We start from the raw sequence: 20,943 nt of genomic DNA on the forward strand, positions 1-20,943 counted from the left end.
TAAGTGGTTGCATTCTCCACAGTGTAACAGAAGTATATGGAGATTATCATAAATTTTATAAAATGTTGAGTTAATTGATCCTACTTTGAAGAAATTTCCTTTATCAAAGTAGCCAGACTTAAAATGCATTGCTTGTACTGCACTGTTTTAATGACATTTCACTTTTACATTGACATGCCAATTAAAATTTTAAAAATGGCATATTATTGTAGGTTTTTATTTAAATTCTAGAAGAACTGAAAGATATGTTTTCCCCAACTTAACTAAACCTGAGGTCATTTAGAATAGGTGATTTTGCATTTCTTACAGATTATCCTTTGAAGTTCATAACTATAAAGAACTCTAGCACACTAAATCTTGGGAGGACTGGCAAATGACGGCAGGGAAAAGATTTCAGGGACATGTTTCTTCCTTTGTCCACTTGAAAGGGTAGCTTGAGGTGATGATTAATCTCACATTGCCAAATTCAGTGCCTAAATATTTTGATAAGTACTGTTAGGCATAATAATTACTTGTAAAGTATTTGTGATTTTTACATGTTGAGTTATTATGTCAGGAGTTTTTAGTTTGTTGTTATTAATGTGATAGGGAAGGGACCAATCGTTAAAATCAAATGCATGGATCATGCTGCTAAAAGCACATACAAAGAGGAAAGTTGAAGCTGCAATAAACAAAGTAAAGCTCATGGGTTTGAAGCAAAAGATTATGGAATTAGAAAGATTATGGCACATGTATTTTCCATTGTATGTAAAGAAGTATTTTCAGTCTTATAAGCTCACCGACTCACTTAAGAGAAAATGGTTCTGTAGGTCCAACATGCTGTAAGCTCCCTAAGGACTGGAATGATCTCACTATTTCTCCCTGCTGCATTAGCACAGAACCCATTTATGAACAACTATTTATAAGCAGTGATATTTCAGAGAATATAAAATGATGGAAGAAGAAAATAAAAAAGTTCTTTGTTTGCAGCCAAGTGTGGGGATTAGTTCTGTATTTGTTTGGACAATTATTTGGAAGAATTATCACAACTGTTTTAAAGAAATAACAAATGTCTGCACCATAAACAATTCTGCAGTATAAATAATTTGACATCTTTTGTTGAGAGACCAAACCAAAAAACAAAACACACACACACACACACACACACACAAAATCCAAACAAATAAAACCACACTGTATGTTCTACAGCTTAGAAATTAAACAAATCCCCAAATTGCAACTTCCACTAAAATATTTATTTAATTGATGATAGCTTCAGAAATAAATAAGAGCAGTTTTTCTTCTAACACACAGGCATATTTATGTATGTATATAGAGATATTTTTTACAAAATTGGAGCATATCAAATTGCTTCTCCTATAATTTTAGCTCAAAAGGAATACTAGGAAACAAACAGAAATGCTAATCTGCTCATCATTAATTATAACCATGGGCATCTGAATCTCAGTGTAACAGATGAGTAAGAGGAAGAACGTGAGATCTGGAGTCAGGGGACCTGAGCTGCATGATCTAACTGGTATGTATCATAGGCACATTTCTCAATTTTCTGAACCTCAGTTCTCCTTTAAAATAGGAATGATGTTCATCATATCAACTTCACAAGATTGTTGGGCAAATTAAATACATGCATGTACAGGAAAGCTCTTTGTAACATGCAAAGAGCTATAAAAATAATAGTTCTGTTTAATCTCATATAAAAGAATCAGTGGATATCTCCCTTCACTGAAGAATAAGCACCAAAAATGTGTTTCTTCAGCTAAATTATCTCAAACATAGAAAAAGAAACTTAACTAAGCACCAGAGCATCTCGGACAATTGTGATTCAGGGGATGTTTCCATTACATTTTTCTGTGTTGCTAAGTAGAAGCTAATGAGTCCTGAGGGTCATTTAAAACTTTGAAGGCTCAAAGAAAACAAAACAAAACAAAACAGGAGCATTTGTATTATATCAAATGGCTGGAATATAATAAGCTACTATTCTTTAGTTACCAATTTTAAAATCCATTAATTCTTCACAGAAGAAGAAACAATAAGTTATTAGCACTTGCAATTATTTGCTGATGTAAATATGATATTCTCACGTTTCAAAGATAAAATACTGGTCCTTGAGATAATAGTGGGGAAAAATAACAAAACGGATCACAAATTTAGATATTTCTGGTTAAAAATCTAGTTACATATACAAGAACACGGGAAAGAAAAGGAATGCAAGACATCAGTATAGTAATGATTATTAAAAAACCTGCCATATTTCCATGTCATAATAAGAACTAAAGGTACAAAAATTGTGATATTTACAGGTATATTAATCTTAAAACATGTAAAACTGAATAAGAAAAAAAATACAAGTAGAGAAAGCATATTAATTTTAAGATAAACATTAATACATTTAGAAGCCCTATTTAAAGTAAAATGCATACATTGACACTACTTAACATGTAATAGAAACAGGAAAAGTGTTTCAAATTTTCGTGGCAAGATACAGAGAAAAGAAATAATTGCCTAATATTAAGTTATTGTTAGGAGTTGTAGTACTATAGTTACTATGTATGGAGTTACAGTCGAAACCTACTTAAATATCTAGGAGTTAATATAATTCATTATCTACTAAAAATAGTACTTACAAGATATTGCTGAGTTATGTGCTAAAGATAATGAAGGCCCATTCAAAAGTGAGATTTGTGTTGGTTGTACAACCAGGTCCTACAAAACTAGGCTAGTTTACTTTTCTCGTGTTCCAACTCTTTTTAAGACTGACCTTATCAAAAGAAATGTACATAGTACCTGCCTTCATTCACTCAGATATAGATATTCTTCAGAACAAAAATAAATGTTTTATTAGGAGTGAAAAATTAAAACCTTTACAGATCTTCTGGAAACAGCATATTGAAAAGGGCTCCATGACTATGGGACACTGTACAACTGGAAAAGAAGGAAATTCATTTGCCTAAGAACAGTGGATACTGACATCTAGTGGATAGTTTACTTGTAACTTTGCTCTACAAGCTACGGCAGTTTTTAAATACATTGACGTTTGCAGACTGAATCAGGTGCACTTCATTCAAGTTCTTCAGTGTCTTTGGTAAAGAGGTCTGCCAGATCAGCCACAGTCAAGACAGAGGCCTCTGGATGCTTCCCCGATGAGCTGGTGTGACTGCAGGATTTTCCAGGTGAGCAGAGTCAGAAAGAAATCCCAGGAGTAAATGATTTCATTTCTCTTATCTATTGCTCTAGCCTTATAATACTATAATATATAATAAGACTATAATGATATTATATCATCTATACTAATAAAAGGGTAATATGCAAATTGGTCAGAATGCCCTTACAGTAACGACCCAACAGCAGGCTGAGTGGGTCTGGCAGTGGGGGTTAGTGAGGGATGACCAAACAAATGAACAAGCAGGCTGCGTGGGGCGACGAAGCCGGCAAAGGGGTTAGTGAGGGACGAGCAAATGACTGAAGAGCAGGCTGTGTGGGGCTACCAGGACTGCGTGGGGGGGGGCGGGCAGTTGGGGGTGACCAGGCTGGTGGGGGAGCAATTGGGGGCAACCAGGCCTGCAGGGGAGGTAGTTAGGGGCAATCAGGCCAGGTTAGGGGTGATCAGACTGGCAGGCAGGTGAGCAGTTAGGAGCCAGTGGTCCCGGATTATGAGAGGGATGTCCTACTGCTGATTTAGGCCTGATCCCCAGAAGGGTCCCGAATTGGAGGGTGCAGGCTGGGCTGAGGTGACCCCCGTCCCGTGCACAAATTTTTTGCACTGGGCCTTTAGTAATATTTATAAGGACTATTTTCCTCCAATTTTTATACCTGCGTCATAAGAAACTCCCAGAAGAAAGTAGGTAATGGGAACATTTTTACATATTGTTAAAATTAGTGAAGACTTCTATATATTATTTGTCATAAAATGCTTTTTCTTTGCACAATTAATAAAACAAAGAAACGAAAACTGCCCTACTGTTACTAAGGCTTCACCTTACAATTTACCTTCTTACTATCTCAAGTTAATTTGTTTCAAGAAAAATTCAACAAATTTTCTAATTGCTATTTTATTGAAGCAGCTTAAATATAATCACTGAATTGTTATGTATGGAAACAACAACAAAAAGCCTCATGTTTGAGGCAAAGACTCTGCTAGTCACCTCCTTCCTTCCCTTAAACACCGATGGAAGACAGTGTCTGGCTTCAAACTGCTTCTTTGCCAACTATGCAAAGTCCCCCCATCTCTACTGTGTGTATCTTCCAATCACACCTATCTCATGAGGATGCAGTAAAGCATTTGTTTATGTTTTCAAATGACTTCAAAGAACACAAGTTATGGAATAAATATTAGGAAGTTTTAGGATTCTAAAGCTGAGTTTTTGAAATTAAGGCTGCTTTGGTCTCTGCTGCTGTTCCACCTTTGGAATTAACACCATAATTACCAGCAGAGTTTTAAGTCCAGACCTTCCTGTGTGTGTGTGTGACTAACACATGGGAAGTGCAAGCAGCATGTCAGTGTCATTTTACAGACATCAGACCAAGGCTTTTAGGTGGGGCATGAAGATGGATATCATTTAAAAGTCTACTGTGGCAAAGAAAAGGAGAATAGTTTAAACATTTTAATACATTACACTTCCTATTAAATCGTTAAGTCAAATATACAATAAACATTAACTGAAAAATTTTGACTAGGTAAAATGCCATACCTTACTTTTAAAAAATATTAGCATTTCTATCTTTTTGTTGACTAAGTAATCATCTAAGTGAAGAAGCTCCAAACACATATACAACTTTTATAAATAGAAAAACTTCCCCATCCACTAAGTAAACTGTCACCTACCTCCTCTCAGCAGTTTTCAGCATTGCTTGCATTCTTTCTTCTATTGTTGCTTTAATCAAGAATCTGTGTACAATCGTAGGTCTAGGAAATACATAACAATTACAAGTTTAAAAACATCTTAAAACTAATGGGAACAAACAAACTTCGTTTTGTACATGCTATACCATCAGTCAGTTGGTGGGTAGTAACCAAGGTGCTGGGGGGAAGGGGAAGAAACGGTGGTGGTGGTTTTGCAGTCAATAAAATGAACTATTTAATCTTAATGAACTCACATTTAAATGAACACATAAACAACTATGGTATTTTCAGGGAACAGATAATATCAGGAAGAGGCTGACATGAGTTGAAACATGACTGATGGTAATGAGGCCACTAAGCAAAGGAGGAGTGGGGAGAGTATCCCAACATAAGAAATAGTAAATAAATGCAAAGCCCCAGAAAAGAACATGATTGGCACAAGCTTAAATGTTCGAGAGGCAGAAAGAAGGCTACAGTGGCAGAAACAGACTATAACCTCGGGGTAGAGGTGAAAGGGAGACTGGAGAGGTGGGCACAGGCCAGAGCACAGGTCTGGTGGGATATAGCAGGAATTTGGGTTATATTATGGTTATAGTAGGAATCCACAAGTGGGTTTTATGGGTGATTTGAGTTCACCTGATTCTACTTCAGAATCCTGTGGGCTGCGGTGCAGGTTGAACTGGTAGGCAGCAAGAGTGAGACAGGGAACCAGTTAAGTTCTGCAGTCGGCCAGATAAGAGGGTAGGAGGGACCTTGGTTGTATTATCAAAGGTAGTAAGCAGTCAGTAGATTTGAAATATTTTGGGGGAGGTGGAGTTGACAAGACTGAACTGATGTCCGGATATGAGTATGAAAAGAGAAATATGGAAGACTCCTAGATTTCTGGTTTCAGAAACTACAGATAATAGGGTCTTATTCTATGATGGGGCAGTTCTGGGGCAGTGGCAGGGCAGTAGGAATAGTTTTGTTTTGCCCATGTTAATCTCAAGACATCCAGGGGAGATGTAACATCCACAGATCCAGGTACAGAGATAGAAGTAGACAGATGTATCTGGGACAGGAGCCAAAGGGACATGTCTAGAATATACTGAGCTTCCCTATTACTACGGATGAACCATCTGCGCTTCTGCCTAAAACCATCTCTATACTGAGAATTACACCTCTTGCCCACTCGAAGGCATTCTCCCTAACTCCTGCCTCATTAGTTTTTCTGTCTCTAATGCATCATTCTCCTATTATTTCTCTCATATAACAAGAGAAAAATAACACACCTCTCTTGACCCCACTCTTTTCTCTTCTCTCTGCAGAAAAACTCCTCACACTAGTCACACCAGCTCTATAGTCTGCAGTGCATTGTGGTTAAAAGCATGGAGTGCTGAGGTAGAATGGCTGTTTGATACCTGCCACCACTTTTACTAGACATGTGACCCTGGACAAGTTACTTAACCCCTCTCTCTGATAAAAGTGTTTGTTAATAAATAAATAAATAAATAAAATCTTATTGTATTTTACACTCACACCAGGCCCTCGCCTCCACTACTCCACCCAAACTGGTTTTGATCTCCATGCTGCTAAGTCTAAGGATCAATTCTCAATCCTTACTTTACTTGACATTTGGACAGTTACATGACACAGTGGATTGTATTCCCCTTCTTAAGTTACATTCTTTACTTGGCTCCCAGGACATCTCCCAGTTTTCTTTTTAATGCACTATTTGATCTTTATCCTCTTTGCTAGTTTTCTCCTCTTCTCTTAGAGATAATTAGAGCCTTAAAGTTTGGGATGCTCTGGAATTTCATCCTTGCTCCTCTCTATCTCTCTTTTGGTAACCACATTTAGTCTAAAGACTTAAAACACTATTATATTCTGGTGGCTTCCCGATGTATTTCTCCAGTTCAGACTATTCTCCTGAACATTGGACATCTATATCTAATTACAGAACAGACATTTCCATTTGGATGTCTAATAACATCGCAAATTTATATCTACAATAAAGTTCTGTTGTTCCCTCCCCAAGTCCTATAGTTTTACCCAGGCCCATGGAAAGCTGCTTCATCCTTCGATTGTCCAGGCCAAAACCATGTGTTAACCTGACTCACACACCATGCCCAGTCTGTTCACAAATACTACTTGTTCTACTTTTTAAATAAATCCATAATTGACCACGTTTCACCATTTCCACTACTGTTAACATGGTCCAGATTACCTTCAATTCTCTGCAATTGCCTTCTAACTAGTCTCCCTTATGCTCCCACCTCCTCCCAATGCCCAAACATGATATTTGTAATGACTGTTTCAACACTTACATTAGCTCATGTCACTCCTCTGCTCAAAGCCTTCCAATGGCCCCCAAACACACACATAGCCCTCCAGCCAAGCTCTCTGACTTCATCTCCTATTTCTCTTCTCTTTGCTCCCTCTACTTCAGCAACTCTGGCTCCTTCCTATTCCTGAAACACACCAGGCATACTCCTGACAAAGGGCCTTTGCACTGAGTGTATTGTCTACATAAACAGTCTTCACTTAGGTATCTGCTGGGCTTTCTTTATCTCACTTTTCATCTTGGTTCAGATATTACCTTCTCCATAAGACCCCCAGGCCGTCCTGGCCAGCCACCTGCACTCTATCCTCCTTACCCAGGTCTACTTTTCTAACTCCTAACACACTATATACTTTCCTTATTATGCTTATTGTTTATCATCTGCTTCTCTACAGTAAAATGCTCTACCACTGAGCTATACCCCCACCTTATCATCTGCTTCTCTAACTTTTTTAGTTAGATTTAAGCCCCAGTAAGGGCATCTCAAGCACCCAGAAATGTGCCTGGCAGAAAGGTGCTCAATATAAATTCACTGAATGAAGTATGAAGATATCGATATAGGAGACTGTTCAAGTTGGTGATGGAAAGAGGAGGCACTTCTAATCTGATTGTATCTGATTTCCCTGGATGAGGCTAGATCATTGTCAAAGGGGAGGAGGAAGATGTAGAAGACTTAAGATAGTCTCCTTAGAAAGTAGAACAATCTGCCAGGACCGGTTTGGCTTAGTGGATAGAGCGTCGGCCTGCTGACTGAAAGGTCCCGGGTTTGATTCTGGGCAAGGGCATGTACCTCAGTTGCGGGCACATCCCCAGTAGTGGGTGTGCAAGAGGCAGCTGATTGATGATTCTCTCTCATCGATGTTTCTAACTCTCTATCCCTCTCTCTTCCTCTTTGTGAAAAATCAATTTTATATATATATATATATATATATATATATATATATATATATATATATGAAAGTAGAACAATCTATTTACTAGGGAAGCATGGTTGAATTGTCAGGTAGTGTTAAATATTCTTTTAGACTTGTGGCCTTACATCAGAGAAGAGTCCAGTGCATGTTTTAGAAACATCTATAAGACAAGAAGGCTGTTTAAAAATATAAGACAAAACAAACCCATAAAAACAAACAAACAAACCCATAAAAACTAACAAACAAACAAATAAACAAACAAATAAGACATAACTGCATTTTAAATGATACTTGGTAGTATTGTAGAACAAGCTTGCCTTTATTGTATTACTTTGCCATTTTGCTAAAGGTTTGCTTAAAATTAAATCAGCATTTATTCTCTCAGTTATTGCTCACAGAGCAGTCCATATGCCTGAGCCTAGCCCAGGAGACCTCATCTCCTGCCATTGCTCTCCTCATACCTTACATCCCAGCACCTGCAAACTCCTTACAGTCCCTAGAAATATTATGTTGGTTATCTCTCCTATGTTTCTGAAAACAAGACTCTCTTTTTAGCCCAACTTTGAAATAATTATCCCTTCAAGATTCAATATAATAAAGCCTTTTCTGACTCTCTAGGGCACAAACTGCTCACTCCCTTTTTATATTACCACAGTACCTCTATTATATTTTTGCACATTGTACTACAACATATTCAATCAGCCATTTCCTGTACTACATGGTAACCTCATTGGGGGCAACAGATTATGTCTTTTTCAACATGACTCTTCACTATCCAGCACAATGGTATTCAATCAATATTTACTTAACAAGTTCTTCGTATGGATGCATTTTTTAAAAAACATTCAAGGCATCTAATACATAAAACCTTGTAAAGAATAATGGTCCATCTTGATACTTGAATAAAGTAGTCCATACCATATGATATATACTATTAGGTTTGCTTTGGGCCTTACTAATAAATCTAATTCTCTCTAAAAGTATTCTTGTTTTAGAGTGGGGTTGTCTTTTCCTAAGGGGAAGAATTTAAAGAGAGATATTTGTTTTCAGTCATGCATGAAACATGCCTTCTTTTAAATGCAAACTACCTGAAACAATAAAAAATCATTTCTTCCCAAAGTTATGATGGATGCCTTCAACTTTGCAGTTGTCTTAAGCAGTTTAAGAAACTTCCTTGATGAAATATCAGGGTAGTTTGTGAAGGAGAAAAGACAAAAATCTAGGAGAATTTTGGGGTTTGTTGTTTGGAGGAGGGAGGGTTGGAAATCTCTCAAAATGTCCTTTGTCATATAATACTTAAAAATTTAATAAATGAGGAAAAGATTAAAAATGAATAGGTTATGATGAATACAAATGAAGGGTCTCAGGAACCTGAAGCAAACATGACTGATATTAAAGTCCTTACTTTGTTTGTCCAATTCGGTGCACCCTTCCTATGGCCTGAAGCTCATGGGCAGGGTTCAATATGGGCTCCACCAAGAGAACGTGAGTAGCTTCAATGATAGTTAATCCATTAGAACCTGTGTGCAGGGGCAGCAGCAAAATATTGATTTGGGGATCATGTTTAAATGCTGAAAGGTTCTCCTAAAAAAGAAAGGTACATTTAAATTTTAGCTGGATCAGTTGGAAATAAGAGCAATATATTACAGCTTATGTTAAATATGCCTAGTGGTATTTAGGTCACTGTGGAATATAATAGCTAAGAAAATTAAATGTAAAATTACTATTTTTAGAAAATGTAAACTTATTGCTTGACTTTATGAGTACAAGTGTCTCCTAAGTTCTAGTTGAATCACTATGTGGTGTATGCAAGTTAAACTGTATGAGCTGAGAGGAGAAAAAGAGCAAGAATATGCTAGAGCATGTGTGAGATAAGCGACATGAATCTGCTCAATGTTCACTTGGTCTTTTTGTGTGTGTTTGTCTTGTTGGGTGTGCACTGTTGTTGCACTGAGTGTGATGTGAAGACAATCTGACCACACGCAGCTGTGCCTGATGCAGTGAATTTAGAACCTAACCCCCGGGGCATGAGGTCCCAGTCCATTCAAAAGGTACGTTGTGGGCCATCTTTTGTTATATTAAAGAAATGTGCCTCAAGTCAGAAGAGATCATGCTATGGGATAACTGAACAAAAAGAAAATAACTACAATTTCTCTACTTTGCTTTATAATTAATCAAGACACACGGCAATAAATAAAAGTAAGCTAGTTAACAGAACTTTCCATTTACAAGTGAATCCACTTTAAAAAACATAAGAAAATCTTGGCATACCTGAAATGTCTTCACACGACTGATCTGTGCAAATTCCATGTTGTTGTCAGTGAGAGCTTTTGAAATAATATCTAATACATCTTGCCACTAAGAACACATAAGATAAGAAAATATTTATACATAGCTTTCACATGAAGAGAATTGAAAAGGAACTAAGTCAAAATAACTTCCGTACCTCAGAATTAAGTAGTAAACACAAAACCAAAACCTTTAAATAAAGTACCATCAATATTATTTAATTATTATATTGAAATGGTAATGTTTTTATTTTTTTAATCAAATGCTAGCTAAAGATCAAGATAGGGTAAACAAAATAATCATCTTTGAGAACTGAACTAAGATAAGCATAAATAATAGAAAATTAATAATGGAAGGTTTAATGAATATGGTTACTTATCTTTCCAAAATGAAAACTAGAATTTTTATTCAGTTGATTATCTTTCTCTTAAACAATTAAGTTCATTTGCGAAATGAGACTTTCAAGGTTATAGAGCCCAATTTTTAAAAATATTAGTAATATAAGAAAATCTCCAAGAAAAAGGAATATAAAAACACGAAATGTTGCTATTGGGATTGTCTTGTGAAACATCATAAACTTTTATAAAAATAATTCTATAGTATGGACATAGAAAATAATCAGTAATTCTAAATCCTACCTATATTATGGTAAACTTTAATAACTAGTTCTCAGATATAAAATGATTTGACCGAAAGCCAGTTGGCGTTAACAGTGAGGATGAAAATGCTCATTATACCGTTGAGAAAACGAGTGCTTTAGCTTCTGGATCTCTAAGCTGGATTCTCATCAGAGTTCTGACCACAGCTTCCACTTTTGTAGAATGACTACCCTTTGAACACAAAGAAGAAAACACATTACTACCAAATAAAATCTAGTTAACAATAGAAGGGAAAACCATTATAAAACACTTTTATTTCAAAACTATATGATAGGTACATAGGTGTTTATCCTTTTTTTATTTTATATTTTCTGGGAATTTTCTTTAGCCTCAAAAGTGTACAAGTTATAGAATTTACACTCTGAGAGAATCTATATAATAAAAGCCTAAGTGACTTTTATGTAAGGTGACCAGATGTCCTGCTTTTGGCGGGACAGTCCCAATTTTTAACAATTTGTCTCACGTCCCGCTGCATTTTTAAAAAGTCCCAATTTTTGGAAACAACGCGGGACGCAGGAGAAATTGTTAAAAATTGGGACTGTCCCGCTGAAAGCAGGACCTCTTGTCACCTTACCTTTATGGCACAAAGACCAGAATGACTGGTTGCTATGATATGCAATGATCACCACGGGGATGACGCTCAACACAGGAGATGACCCTTGGTAGTCAATGCACTCCCACAGGGGAAGCACTGCTCAGCTGGAAGACAGGCTCATGGCTGGTGAGTGCAATGGCAGTGGCAGGAGCCTCTCCTGCCTCCACGGCAGTGCTAAGGAGCAGCAAGCCAGCGGTAAGGATTAGTGAGCAGGTGGGTGATAAGGAGTGAGGGGTCCTGGACTGCAAGAGTGTGCAGGCTAAGCTGAGGGAACCAACCCTCCAGTGCATGAATTTTGTGCAACGGCCTCTAGTCTATATATATAAAAGGCTAATAAGCTAAGGGTCTGACCATTTGACTGTTCACTATGATGCTCACTGACCACCATGGAGCAGACACTCAATGCACAGGCATAGATACATGGAACAGACTGAGGAATCTCAGAAGGAAGGTAAGAAGAAGGAGGGTGGGAAGAAATTAACAAAAGATCTAATATGTATACTAGAGCCCTGGTGCATGTATTTGTGCACCAGTGGGGTCCCTCAGCCTGGCCGGCAGGGATTGGGCTGAAACTGGCAGCCCAACATCCTCTGAGGGGTTCTGGATTGCAAGAGTATGCAGGCCAGGCTGAGGGACCCCACTAGTGCATGAATCCGTGCACTGGGCCTCTAGTCTAAATATATAAAAGGCTAATATGCTATGTGTCTGAACGTTCGACCAGTAGCTATGTCGTGCATTGACCACCAGAAGGCAGACACTTAATGTACAGGCATGGAAACATTCTGTATTCAAATAGGCATGGAATAGACTGATGAATCTCAAAGGGAAGTGGGGAGGGTGGGAAGAGAATAACCAATGTGGGAAATCTTACGGTGCATAAGTCCATCATAGAGGCCTGGTGTATGGATTCATGCACTGGTGACCAATGGGGTCCCTCAGCCTGGCCTGCAGAGATTGGACTGAAATTGGCAGTCCAACATCCCCCGAGGGGTCCTGGATTATGAGAGGGACCCCACCAGTGCACTGGGCCTCTAGTTGAATATAAAAGGACACCAGAGAATTGTACATAGATATAGCCCTGAAGATAAGATTTTGTAGCATAGATTTTTCTTTAGATTTCTTTGGTGGTTTGTAACTTGCAAATAACTTGAATGTTTCCCACTACTGTTCAGTTTAGAGGAAGTCACTTGTCTTGGTATTTTATTACTTCCATTACATTATACATATGGAAGTAATAAGAAATATATATATTTCTTTATTGATTTCAGAGGAATGGAGAGGGAGAGAGAGAGAATTATTGATCGGCTGCCTCCTGCACACACCCTATTGGGGATCAAGCCTGCAACCCAAGCATGTGCCATTGGCTGGAATCGAACCTGGGACCCTTCAGTCCACAGGCTGACACTTTATCCACTGAGCCAAAACAGCTAGGGTTACTTCCATTACTTTTATTCTGGACTTTTCTTTTTGAAGTAAAGCTAACTCTCTCAATGTGCTTGTGCTATCCATAGTAGTTTCCACTAAGACCAGCTAACATTGTTTTATTTCTGTCTGCACCTGTTCACAATGCTAAAAACCCAAATTGGTAGTGACACATACAACTTGGTGCTGTTATGCAACTTGTATTACTGGTCTCATAAAGTGGGAATACTTTTCAAGCAAATGCCTGGGGTAAGTGCTGGGTTCTTAAGTATTCACATATTACTTGATTGAAGTTAAATGGAAATTCTACCTCGGCTGTGGAAAATCTTACGGTGCATAAGTCCATCAAAATATTATCCTGTTCTTTTAAACACCTTGAATAATGATTTTTAAGAGATAAGTTAGCAATAGCAAAAAAGTAAAAGCTTTATTTAGACACAAAGGGTCTGAGGGATATTACCCTATATAATAAAGGCTAATATGCCCCTCCCCCCTGCCAGCCTGGCCCGATTGGCTCCATTGGATCCAGCTGGCTAGAAGTGCACGAATTCATGCACCAGGCCTCTAGTATGTAAATACTAAACAATTGTCCATCCATCCATCTATCCATCCACTCAATGGGCACCTGTTACATGCCAGGCATTGTTCTGGATGATGGGAACACAGTAGTAAATAAAACAAAGTTCCCACCTCAAGAATAATGTCCTTTCTACATTTTAGTAGAGTTTATACTCTTCATAAAGGTAATTTCATAAAGATTATTTATGGTTTAAATCATAGAAATACATTTTCTCCTGGATAGAAACTTCTCATGACATAAAATCCTTGTCCATTACAGGGTCAGGGTTTCCACCAACAAAAATGCTCTGTGTAAAACCTAGCCAAATATAGGACACAGGAAACATGCCACGTGGGGCTTATGTTCTGCCAGGAGGCCTACTTCAGTATCCAAAATGCCTGGCAGTTGTCAGGACTTGCAAGGGGAATTTTGTTTACTTTGTGAAATGCCCAGTAGGTTCCAAGGGTCATTTAGGAATACTGTCATACTGTCGTTAGGGCAGATACAGTCTTTAACTTACAAGCATCCACTATAGAGAACATTCTGATCTCAGTATTCATTTGATTTCTATGCTCAATCTATAGAATCTCTTATATTATGAAATACTAGTAGAAAAAAAGTCTTACATTATTTAATACCATTTTTATATTCTTTAAATATTTATTTATCTGAGATCAGCTACATAATTAAGCACTATGTATGATATTACATTATTTAATATGTCCAACAGTATCAACCATTGGCTTAGAGTGAAAATATGGTTCTATTTTAAAAATATGGTTTTATTGATTTTTAGAGAGAGAAGAAGGGAGAGGGATAAAGAAATAGAAACACTGATAAAGAGAAACATTATTGATCAGTAGCCTACTGGGGATCAAGCCACAACATGGTATGTATCCAGACCAGGAATGGGTCAATACTCAACCACTGAGTTATACTGGCTGGACTGAAATAAATATTTTAGATAAAATAAAAACTGTAATGAAATTAAGAAAATTACTTCTCAGAGTTGTTTAATAAAAATCAGGGATTCGATAATAAATAATAAGAAAACCTAAATTTAGGAATAGTATGAACTAATATTTACAAAATTTCAAAATAATGCCTTCATTATTCACATAGAGCCATCTTTATTTTATATCTGACCACATCCTCAACTCTAGTTAGAGGATGTGAGCATTTTATGGGAGAGTTTTAGATAGTTAGAAGAGTCCAATGAAAATCTGAGAAAACAATAAGCAGATGCTTCAAGACAAAGTGGCAGACACCAGGGCAGACATGTGACAGAACTTAAGAAAAGGGAACAGGCAGCAGAAGGCAGAAGTGACAGGCACAAATGGTAACAGAAAAGGCAGCAAGAAGCAAGATGAGAATGTGAAAGAGGGATACAATTTGCTTGCATAATAGGAAAAATATTCAGTCATTTATTTAATTAAAAAAAAGCATGTATATGTCTATGACAAAATATAAATTAACTTTAGTAAATTTGTAGTCTTATAATTTTTATAAGATGCTTTAATTAATTCATGTGTTCATCAAAACCCATGAAAGACAGGAAGAAATTAGAACACAATGAACACAGCTGTACACTGATACCCCTGTCCTAACAGGACAACAAATGGAACTGTCTTAGTCTCTTTCCTGGGGTCTAGGAAAGCTGCCATAGGATAAACAGGTGTTAGGTTTGGTGGGTTCAATGACTCAGTTTCACAGAAGCTGTACTGTTTACTTGTAGCTAGAGTGATCACTTCCTAAACCTCAGCGTAATAGGCCTGACACAGCAGTTCTGTCATATGCTGCTTCCTGTACTGTGAATGCTTTCATCTAAGAGTCAGCAGCCCTTCTTAGGCAGGAATGCCATCTGTGGCCCTTAGGATGCCTGAGGCCAGAGGAAGAGACAGAAGAAAAAGAAGAAAGAGCTAAGAAAGACCATTTTTATTAGAAGGAAAGGGAGAAATAAATACAAGAGTAGAGAGAAAGGAGGAGAGGGGGACAGAGAAGGAAAGTAGTTCTTTGTGTGGTGAGTAGGATAAAGTATAACCAACTCTAAATATTATTCACTAGGACCCATTCAACCCATTCAACATCCTGGTCTCACTGCTTCATCTTCTAGAACCCTTTTTCCTTTACCTCACTTGGGTCACCCACTTCTCCAGCCACATCTGGTGTCCTAAATACCTGTCCTTTCTGAAAATGACTAATGAAGATTGCCTATTTTTTTTTTTATTTTTTTTTTTTTGGCTAAAAACACCTGATCTTACAGCTTGTTTGCTTGATAGTAGAACCTCTGCCTATTATTTGGGCAGTGCTGACAGTCTCCTCCTTATCAAAGCAGAGTGTTCCTGTGGCCTCTGTGGACAGCACACTCGCCTGGAGTGCTGTCTCCAGGTGCTCCTTCTAGCTCTCCTTTTTCAGCCTGCTCCCTTTATTCCACCTTCACAAAGCTATGGAGTTTTGCAGGACCCGATCTGAAGCTAACTTCCATGTTCCTTTCCTTAGGTAATCTCATTCTCTCTCATGGCTGCAAAGATCTCGTATGCCAGTGACTGACTTTAAATCTCCAGCTCCACATATTAACGCTTTGCTGGATAGTTCTAATCGCATGTCTTAGGCACTTCAAAGATAGTATGTCTAAATGTACTCCTCTTCCTGCCAAGACCTGTTTGGCTCAATGGATAGAGCGTTGGCTTGGGGACTGAAAGGTCCCGGGTTCGATTCCGGTCAAGGGCATGTACCTTGGTTGCGGGCATATCCCCAGTAGGGGATGTGCAAGAGGCAGCTGATCGATGTCTATCATCGATGTTTCTAACTCTCTATCTCTCTCCTTTCCTCTCTGTACAAAATCAATAAAATATATTTAAAAATAAATAAATAAATAAATGTACTCCTCTTCCAAATACCTTAATACAGTAACTGCACCATTATCTCCCTGACTTTTTCACATCAGAAACCAGGAGAATCTTTTTCATCAGCCCCTACAACATTCTATCTTCTAATCAACTTTACTCTAAACATCTCTTAATATATCCACTTCTTACCATCACCACTGCCACCAATGAAATCAAAGACATAATCACTATCGCTGTAGCCTCTTAAACTGGTCTCTCTAAATGTTCTCTACTATTTTCTATACAGCAATGTAACTGATATTTTCAGGTTTTATTCAAGTAACAGTAGAAATAAAGAGCAATTAGGTATTTTTAAATCCAACTATAGTTTTCTCAGGAGGGGGCATCCTAACAACTGCCTAATATCCTAACAGCTTAACTGAGACTGCCTAAGTGGGGTAGTTAATTTTACCCCAAAATACAATCCTTAAACATAGTGAGAAGAGAACCTCAAGGACCCAGAAGGAGAAGGAATTAAGGAAAAAGATTCTATTACCTCTTGTGTGAGTATATGCCACCATTCTCTCGACTATCCTTCTGGCCTACATCTCATACTATATTCATGTATTTATTTGTCCTTCATCTAAGCTTGGTTAGGGGAAAAACAAACAAACCACGTTTAAGAAATACAAAGAACAAAAAGTCTAGAACAGACTTTCCTGAATAAATTACAGATCATGTTTAGATTTCAAATTATGGTCACTTCCTTAAAATTTGGAATGAAGCCCTAGCTGGTTTGACTCAGAGGACAGAGTGATGGCCTGAGCACCAAAGGGTCCCGGGTTCAATTCCGGTCAAGGGCACATACCTGGGTTGCAGGCTCCTCCCTGGACTGAGCCCTGGTTAGGACATGTGTAGGAGGCAACCAATCAATATGCTTCTCTCACATCGATGTTTCTCTCTGCCCCCCCCCACTCCCCCCCAAAAAAAATATCAATGGAAAAATATCCTCATGTGAGGATTAACACCACTAACAAAAAAGTTTGGAATGAAGCATGGGGGGAAAAATTAGGGAAATAAAGCCAAGTTTAGGTTGCACCCTGAAATATTAATCCACACCATTTAAAAGACCACTACCTTCAGTAACCCGTCTATTTTCTCCTTCAACCTGGTTGGGCATATCCTTTTCCCCAGATATCCAGGGCTAAATGAAAGAATGAGGACAGAAGCTTTCTTTAAATAAATCTCTAATGTAACCAGAGCACTATTTGTAGTAGACAGATACTATAGAAAATAACAGGGAAGTGGAATTCTAAAAGGCACGTTTTAGCCACAGTGGGCATGCCTATTACTATGAGGGAGAGAGTGTTCTTGTGTTCTCACAGGAGAGGGTAGAGAGTGAAGCTGAGGCATTTGGGTAGTGTGTCCAGAGAGACAACAGTGGTTCCTACACATGTGCAGCCTTATTTTGATTTTGATTTTCTCATTTCCTTGAATAGTCTTCTACATTTTCTTAATCTACTTCACCTTCACAGGAATGTCCTCTTCCTGGCTGGCTTTCTCCGAGGTGAAGACATACGAGATTTCTTTGTGAGATGTGTTCTGGCGGCAGATGGCACACTTAATGGAGCTTCTGTGGGAGCCCACGCTGTACTGTTCAATAATAATGGAAACGCATTCATTACAGAAACAGTGCCCGCAGGTCAGGACTGCCCACTGGAAAAGAAAACACAGAATATGTTCAGGGAGTTGCCAACGAAGATGCCTCTCAATATATACATATATTTAGAAGAGAAGAAGTCATCATTGCACTGCCTATTTCATGATATGAGTATTCTGTAAGTCATAAAAACTAAGCTGTACATTTAACTGAATGATTTTTTAAGTCCAGTCAGAGTAAGCTTTCATAGTGTTTAGTTCTGCTCACCTTAACAGTGAGCACAATAGTCAGCTAGTCGCTGTTATTTATAAGAAGTGGATATTCTCGTTTCAGTATTTAGGAAGAATGTGAATTACCCCTTCATCACTCTAATGGCAGATATAATACAAGGACTAAGAGCAACATTAATTTGGAGGCAATATAACACTCAATATAGTCCATACAACTTTTAAATACTTTAACATTTACATTTTCCCATGTTAAAACATTTATTATATAGGTAATAAGATGGACTAGTATCTCAGGTATGTCTTAAAAGTGGTTCTGTGATACATTAAAAATTATGAAATAAACAAATAAAAATATTTTTTTTGAAAACCCCCTTCTCATATTTTAAGAAAGACACATTAACTTTTCTGAAGCATATTTGTGGGGATTTATCCCCTTTTTAGTGGAGGTGGGGGAGTGTAGAAGAGCATTAGACTTAATTGAGGTGTCCGTTATAAAAGTTCTGATATCTTGTGTTAATTATTCAACCTTCCACCTGATAAAAACCACCAACAATTAAAACAGAATGGTGCTAGGAGTGACAGGCTCCTAAGCCCTAAGCTATGATGTGCCTGAACTTGAATGGAAAGACGGTGTGTGGCTGGGCCTTCTCTAGGTACTCTGCAGGATGGAATAGAAAGTCTCTTGGAAAAGAAGCCACACTAAAGGAAGAGAAAATGTGATATCTAAGCTAGGTTTAAAAACCCTGACTGGGAAGGGGCAGGGTATTTGGATTTTCCTGGTGATGCAGTTCATGATGCTCTCTAGGTGCACCTCTGCTCTCAAGGACTGGGAGTCCCCAGGAGGGAGGCTGCAGGGAAATGACTCAGTGGCATTTCTGCAGACAGAGCAACACTGTTCTGTGGTCCATGCACCTTTAGTGCCATGGGGGATGAAGGGCACTTCCTTTAGAAGCCAGAGTCATCTGATAGCAGAACATTAGAAGTGACAGGAAGTTGACTGACATAGCATAAACAGAAAAACAGACAAAGAGCAATGCCTTCGAAAACTGTGAAGTGTTTTATAAATGCATGTGATGTTTATTATAATTTCACCTGTTTTCCCAGCTGCCGAGCACAGATTGGACAAGGTTCTGGATTAATACCTCCTGACGTTTTGTCTTGAGACTATCCAAAAGAGAAGAATTCAAAAATATATTCGTTATATTTGGAAACCTGATACAAATACAACTCATTTATGGAAGTAAAATCTGGCAATTGTAATTTTAATAACCTGCTGATTAAGATGATCTGATAATTTATATTTTATTACTACTATTATCATTCTTGGGATTTACAAATAACATTTACTAAAAAAGTGAACAAAAAATGGAAACAATTTTTATTATAGTTTGTTAAATTTATCATATTACTGTAGTTGTGATTATCATAGAAGGCAAAATGAAAATAAAAATATGACATAATTAACTAATTCACAGATTTGTTACAAAGAAATTATATATTCTGCATGTCTGCTTTGCATGGCTCACAGACATAGTATTTATTTCTATAACTCCTGATTAATACTGGTTTCTTCTCAGTATCCTTTTTCTAATCTCATTAAGGCAAAGCAAATAACTAGATATCAGAAATATTATTGATCTGAAACCTAATTAATACATGGGAATTACATTGAAGTATAATAGTTTTTCAAAATCTCCTTAAAACTATTTAAAAAATTGCCGAAACCGGTTTGGCTCAGTGGATAGAGCGTTAGTCTGCGGACTAAAGGGTCCCGGGTTCGATTCTGGTCAAGGGCATTTACATCCAGTAGGGGGTGTGCAAGAGGCAGCTGGTCGATGTTTCTCTCTCATCAACGTTTCTGGCTCTCTATCCCTCTCCCTTCCTCTCTGTGGAAAATCAATAAAATATATTAAAAAAAAAAAACTATTTAAAAAATTAAGAGCTTCAAAAAAGTCATCAAATGGGTAGGTTTTCAAGCTGAAGAAAACATAAAGGATTACTTAAGTTTTTAAGTCTATGGTTTCACTAACCAAATAGTTTTTTTTTTTACAAGTCATTGCTCTTGATTATCCTTGAATCTCTTAGCAACTCTCAAATATACATACAGTATTAAATATAGTCACCCTGCTGTACATTATATCCCCAAGACTTATTTATTTTACTAGTAGCCGTGCAGGAATCCATGCACCAGTAGCTTGCTGCCACCCTCCAGTAGTTCTCTGCTCACTGCCTTTCCCCCTCCCCTGTACTCCCTCATAGCTTGCTGCCCTGTACCCTCCTGTAGCTCCCTCTGCCCTCCTATAGCTCTCCGCTGCCCACTTATAGCTCTCTGCCCCACCCTCCTGCTGATCCATGATCTGGTCGTTACATGGTCAGTCACTACGCTTCATGGAGTAACAAACATTTGCGTATTACATCTTTATTATATAGGATAACTCAAAGTTTGTATCTTTTGACTCGTTTCAACCATTCATCTCACCCACCTCTTGAAACCTGAGACCCTTTGGGGAATGTCCGATTGCTGGTTTAGGCCTGATCCTGAAGTTGGACATTCCTCTCAATCCAGGACCGCTAGTTCCTAACTGATTGCCCCAACCACTTTGCCAGCCTGTCTCATCGCCCCTAAC

At 37.9% G+C, this 20,943-nt stretch overlaps 1 protein-coding gene across 11 annotated transcripts in view; it reads right to left on the minus strand.

Annotated features, from left to right (window-relative positions):
- Positions 1-223: 223 nt before the first annotated feature.
- Positions 224-20,943, minus strand: part of SHPRH (SNF2 histone linker PHD RING helicase) — a 66,583-nt gene continuing 45,863 nt past the window's right edge. For 10 of the 11 annotated variants that reach the window (XM_045573394.1, XM_036413734.2, XM_036413733.2 and 7 more), the window contains 7 exons: positions 19,409-19,480; positions 17,954-18,142; positions 11,101-11,193; positions 10,346-10,432; positions 9,480-9,658; positions 4,823-4,903; positions 224-3,154 (listed from right to left, as the gene is read on the minus strand). In XM_045573394.1, coding sequence (XP_045429350.1) covers positions 3,058-3,154; positions 4,823-4,903; positions 9,480-9,658; positions 10,346-10,432; positions 11,101-11,193; positions 17,954-18,142; positions 19,409-19,480 — 798 coding nt within the window. In that variant the 3' untranslated portion in view covers positions 224-3,057. Of the gene's footprint in view, positions 3,155-4,822; positions 4,904-9,479; positions 9,659-10,345; positions 10,433-11,100; positions 11,194-17,953; positions 18,143-19,408; positions 19,481-20,943 lie in introns of those variants that run through there. The other variant, XR_006740110.1, reaches the window with a different exon arrangement.

This window comes from Pipistrellus kuhlii, unplaced genomic scaffold (genome assembly GCF_014108245.1).
Source record: "Pipistrellus kuhlii isolate mPipKuh1 unplaced genomic scaffold, mPipKuh1.p scaffold_m20_p_5, whole genome shotgun sequence".
Lineage (NCBI taxonomy): Eukaryota > Metazoa > Chordata > Mammalia > Chiroptera > Vespertilionidae > Pipistrellus > Pipistrellus kuhlii.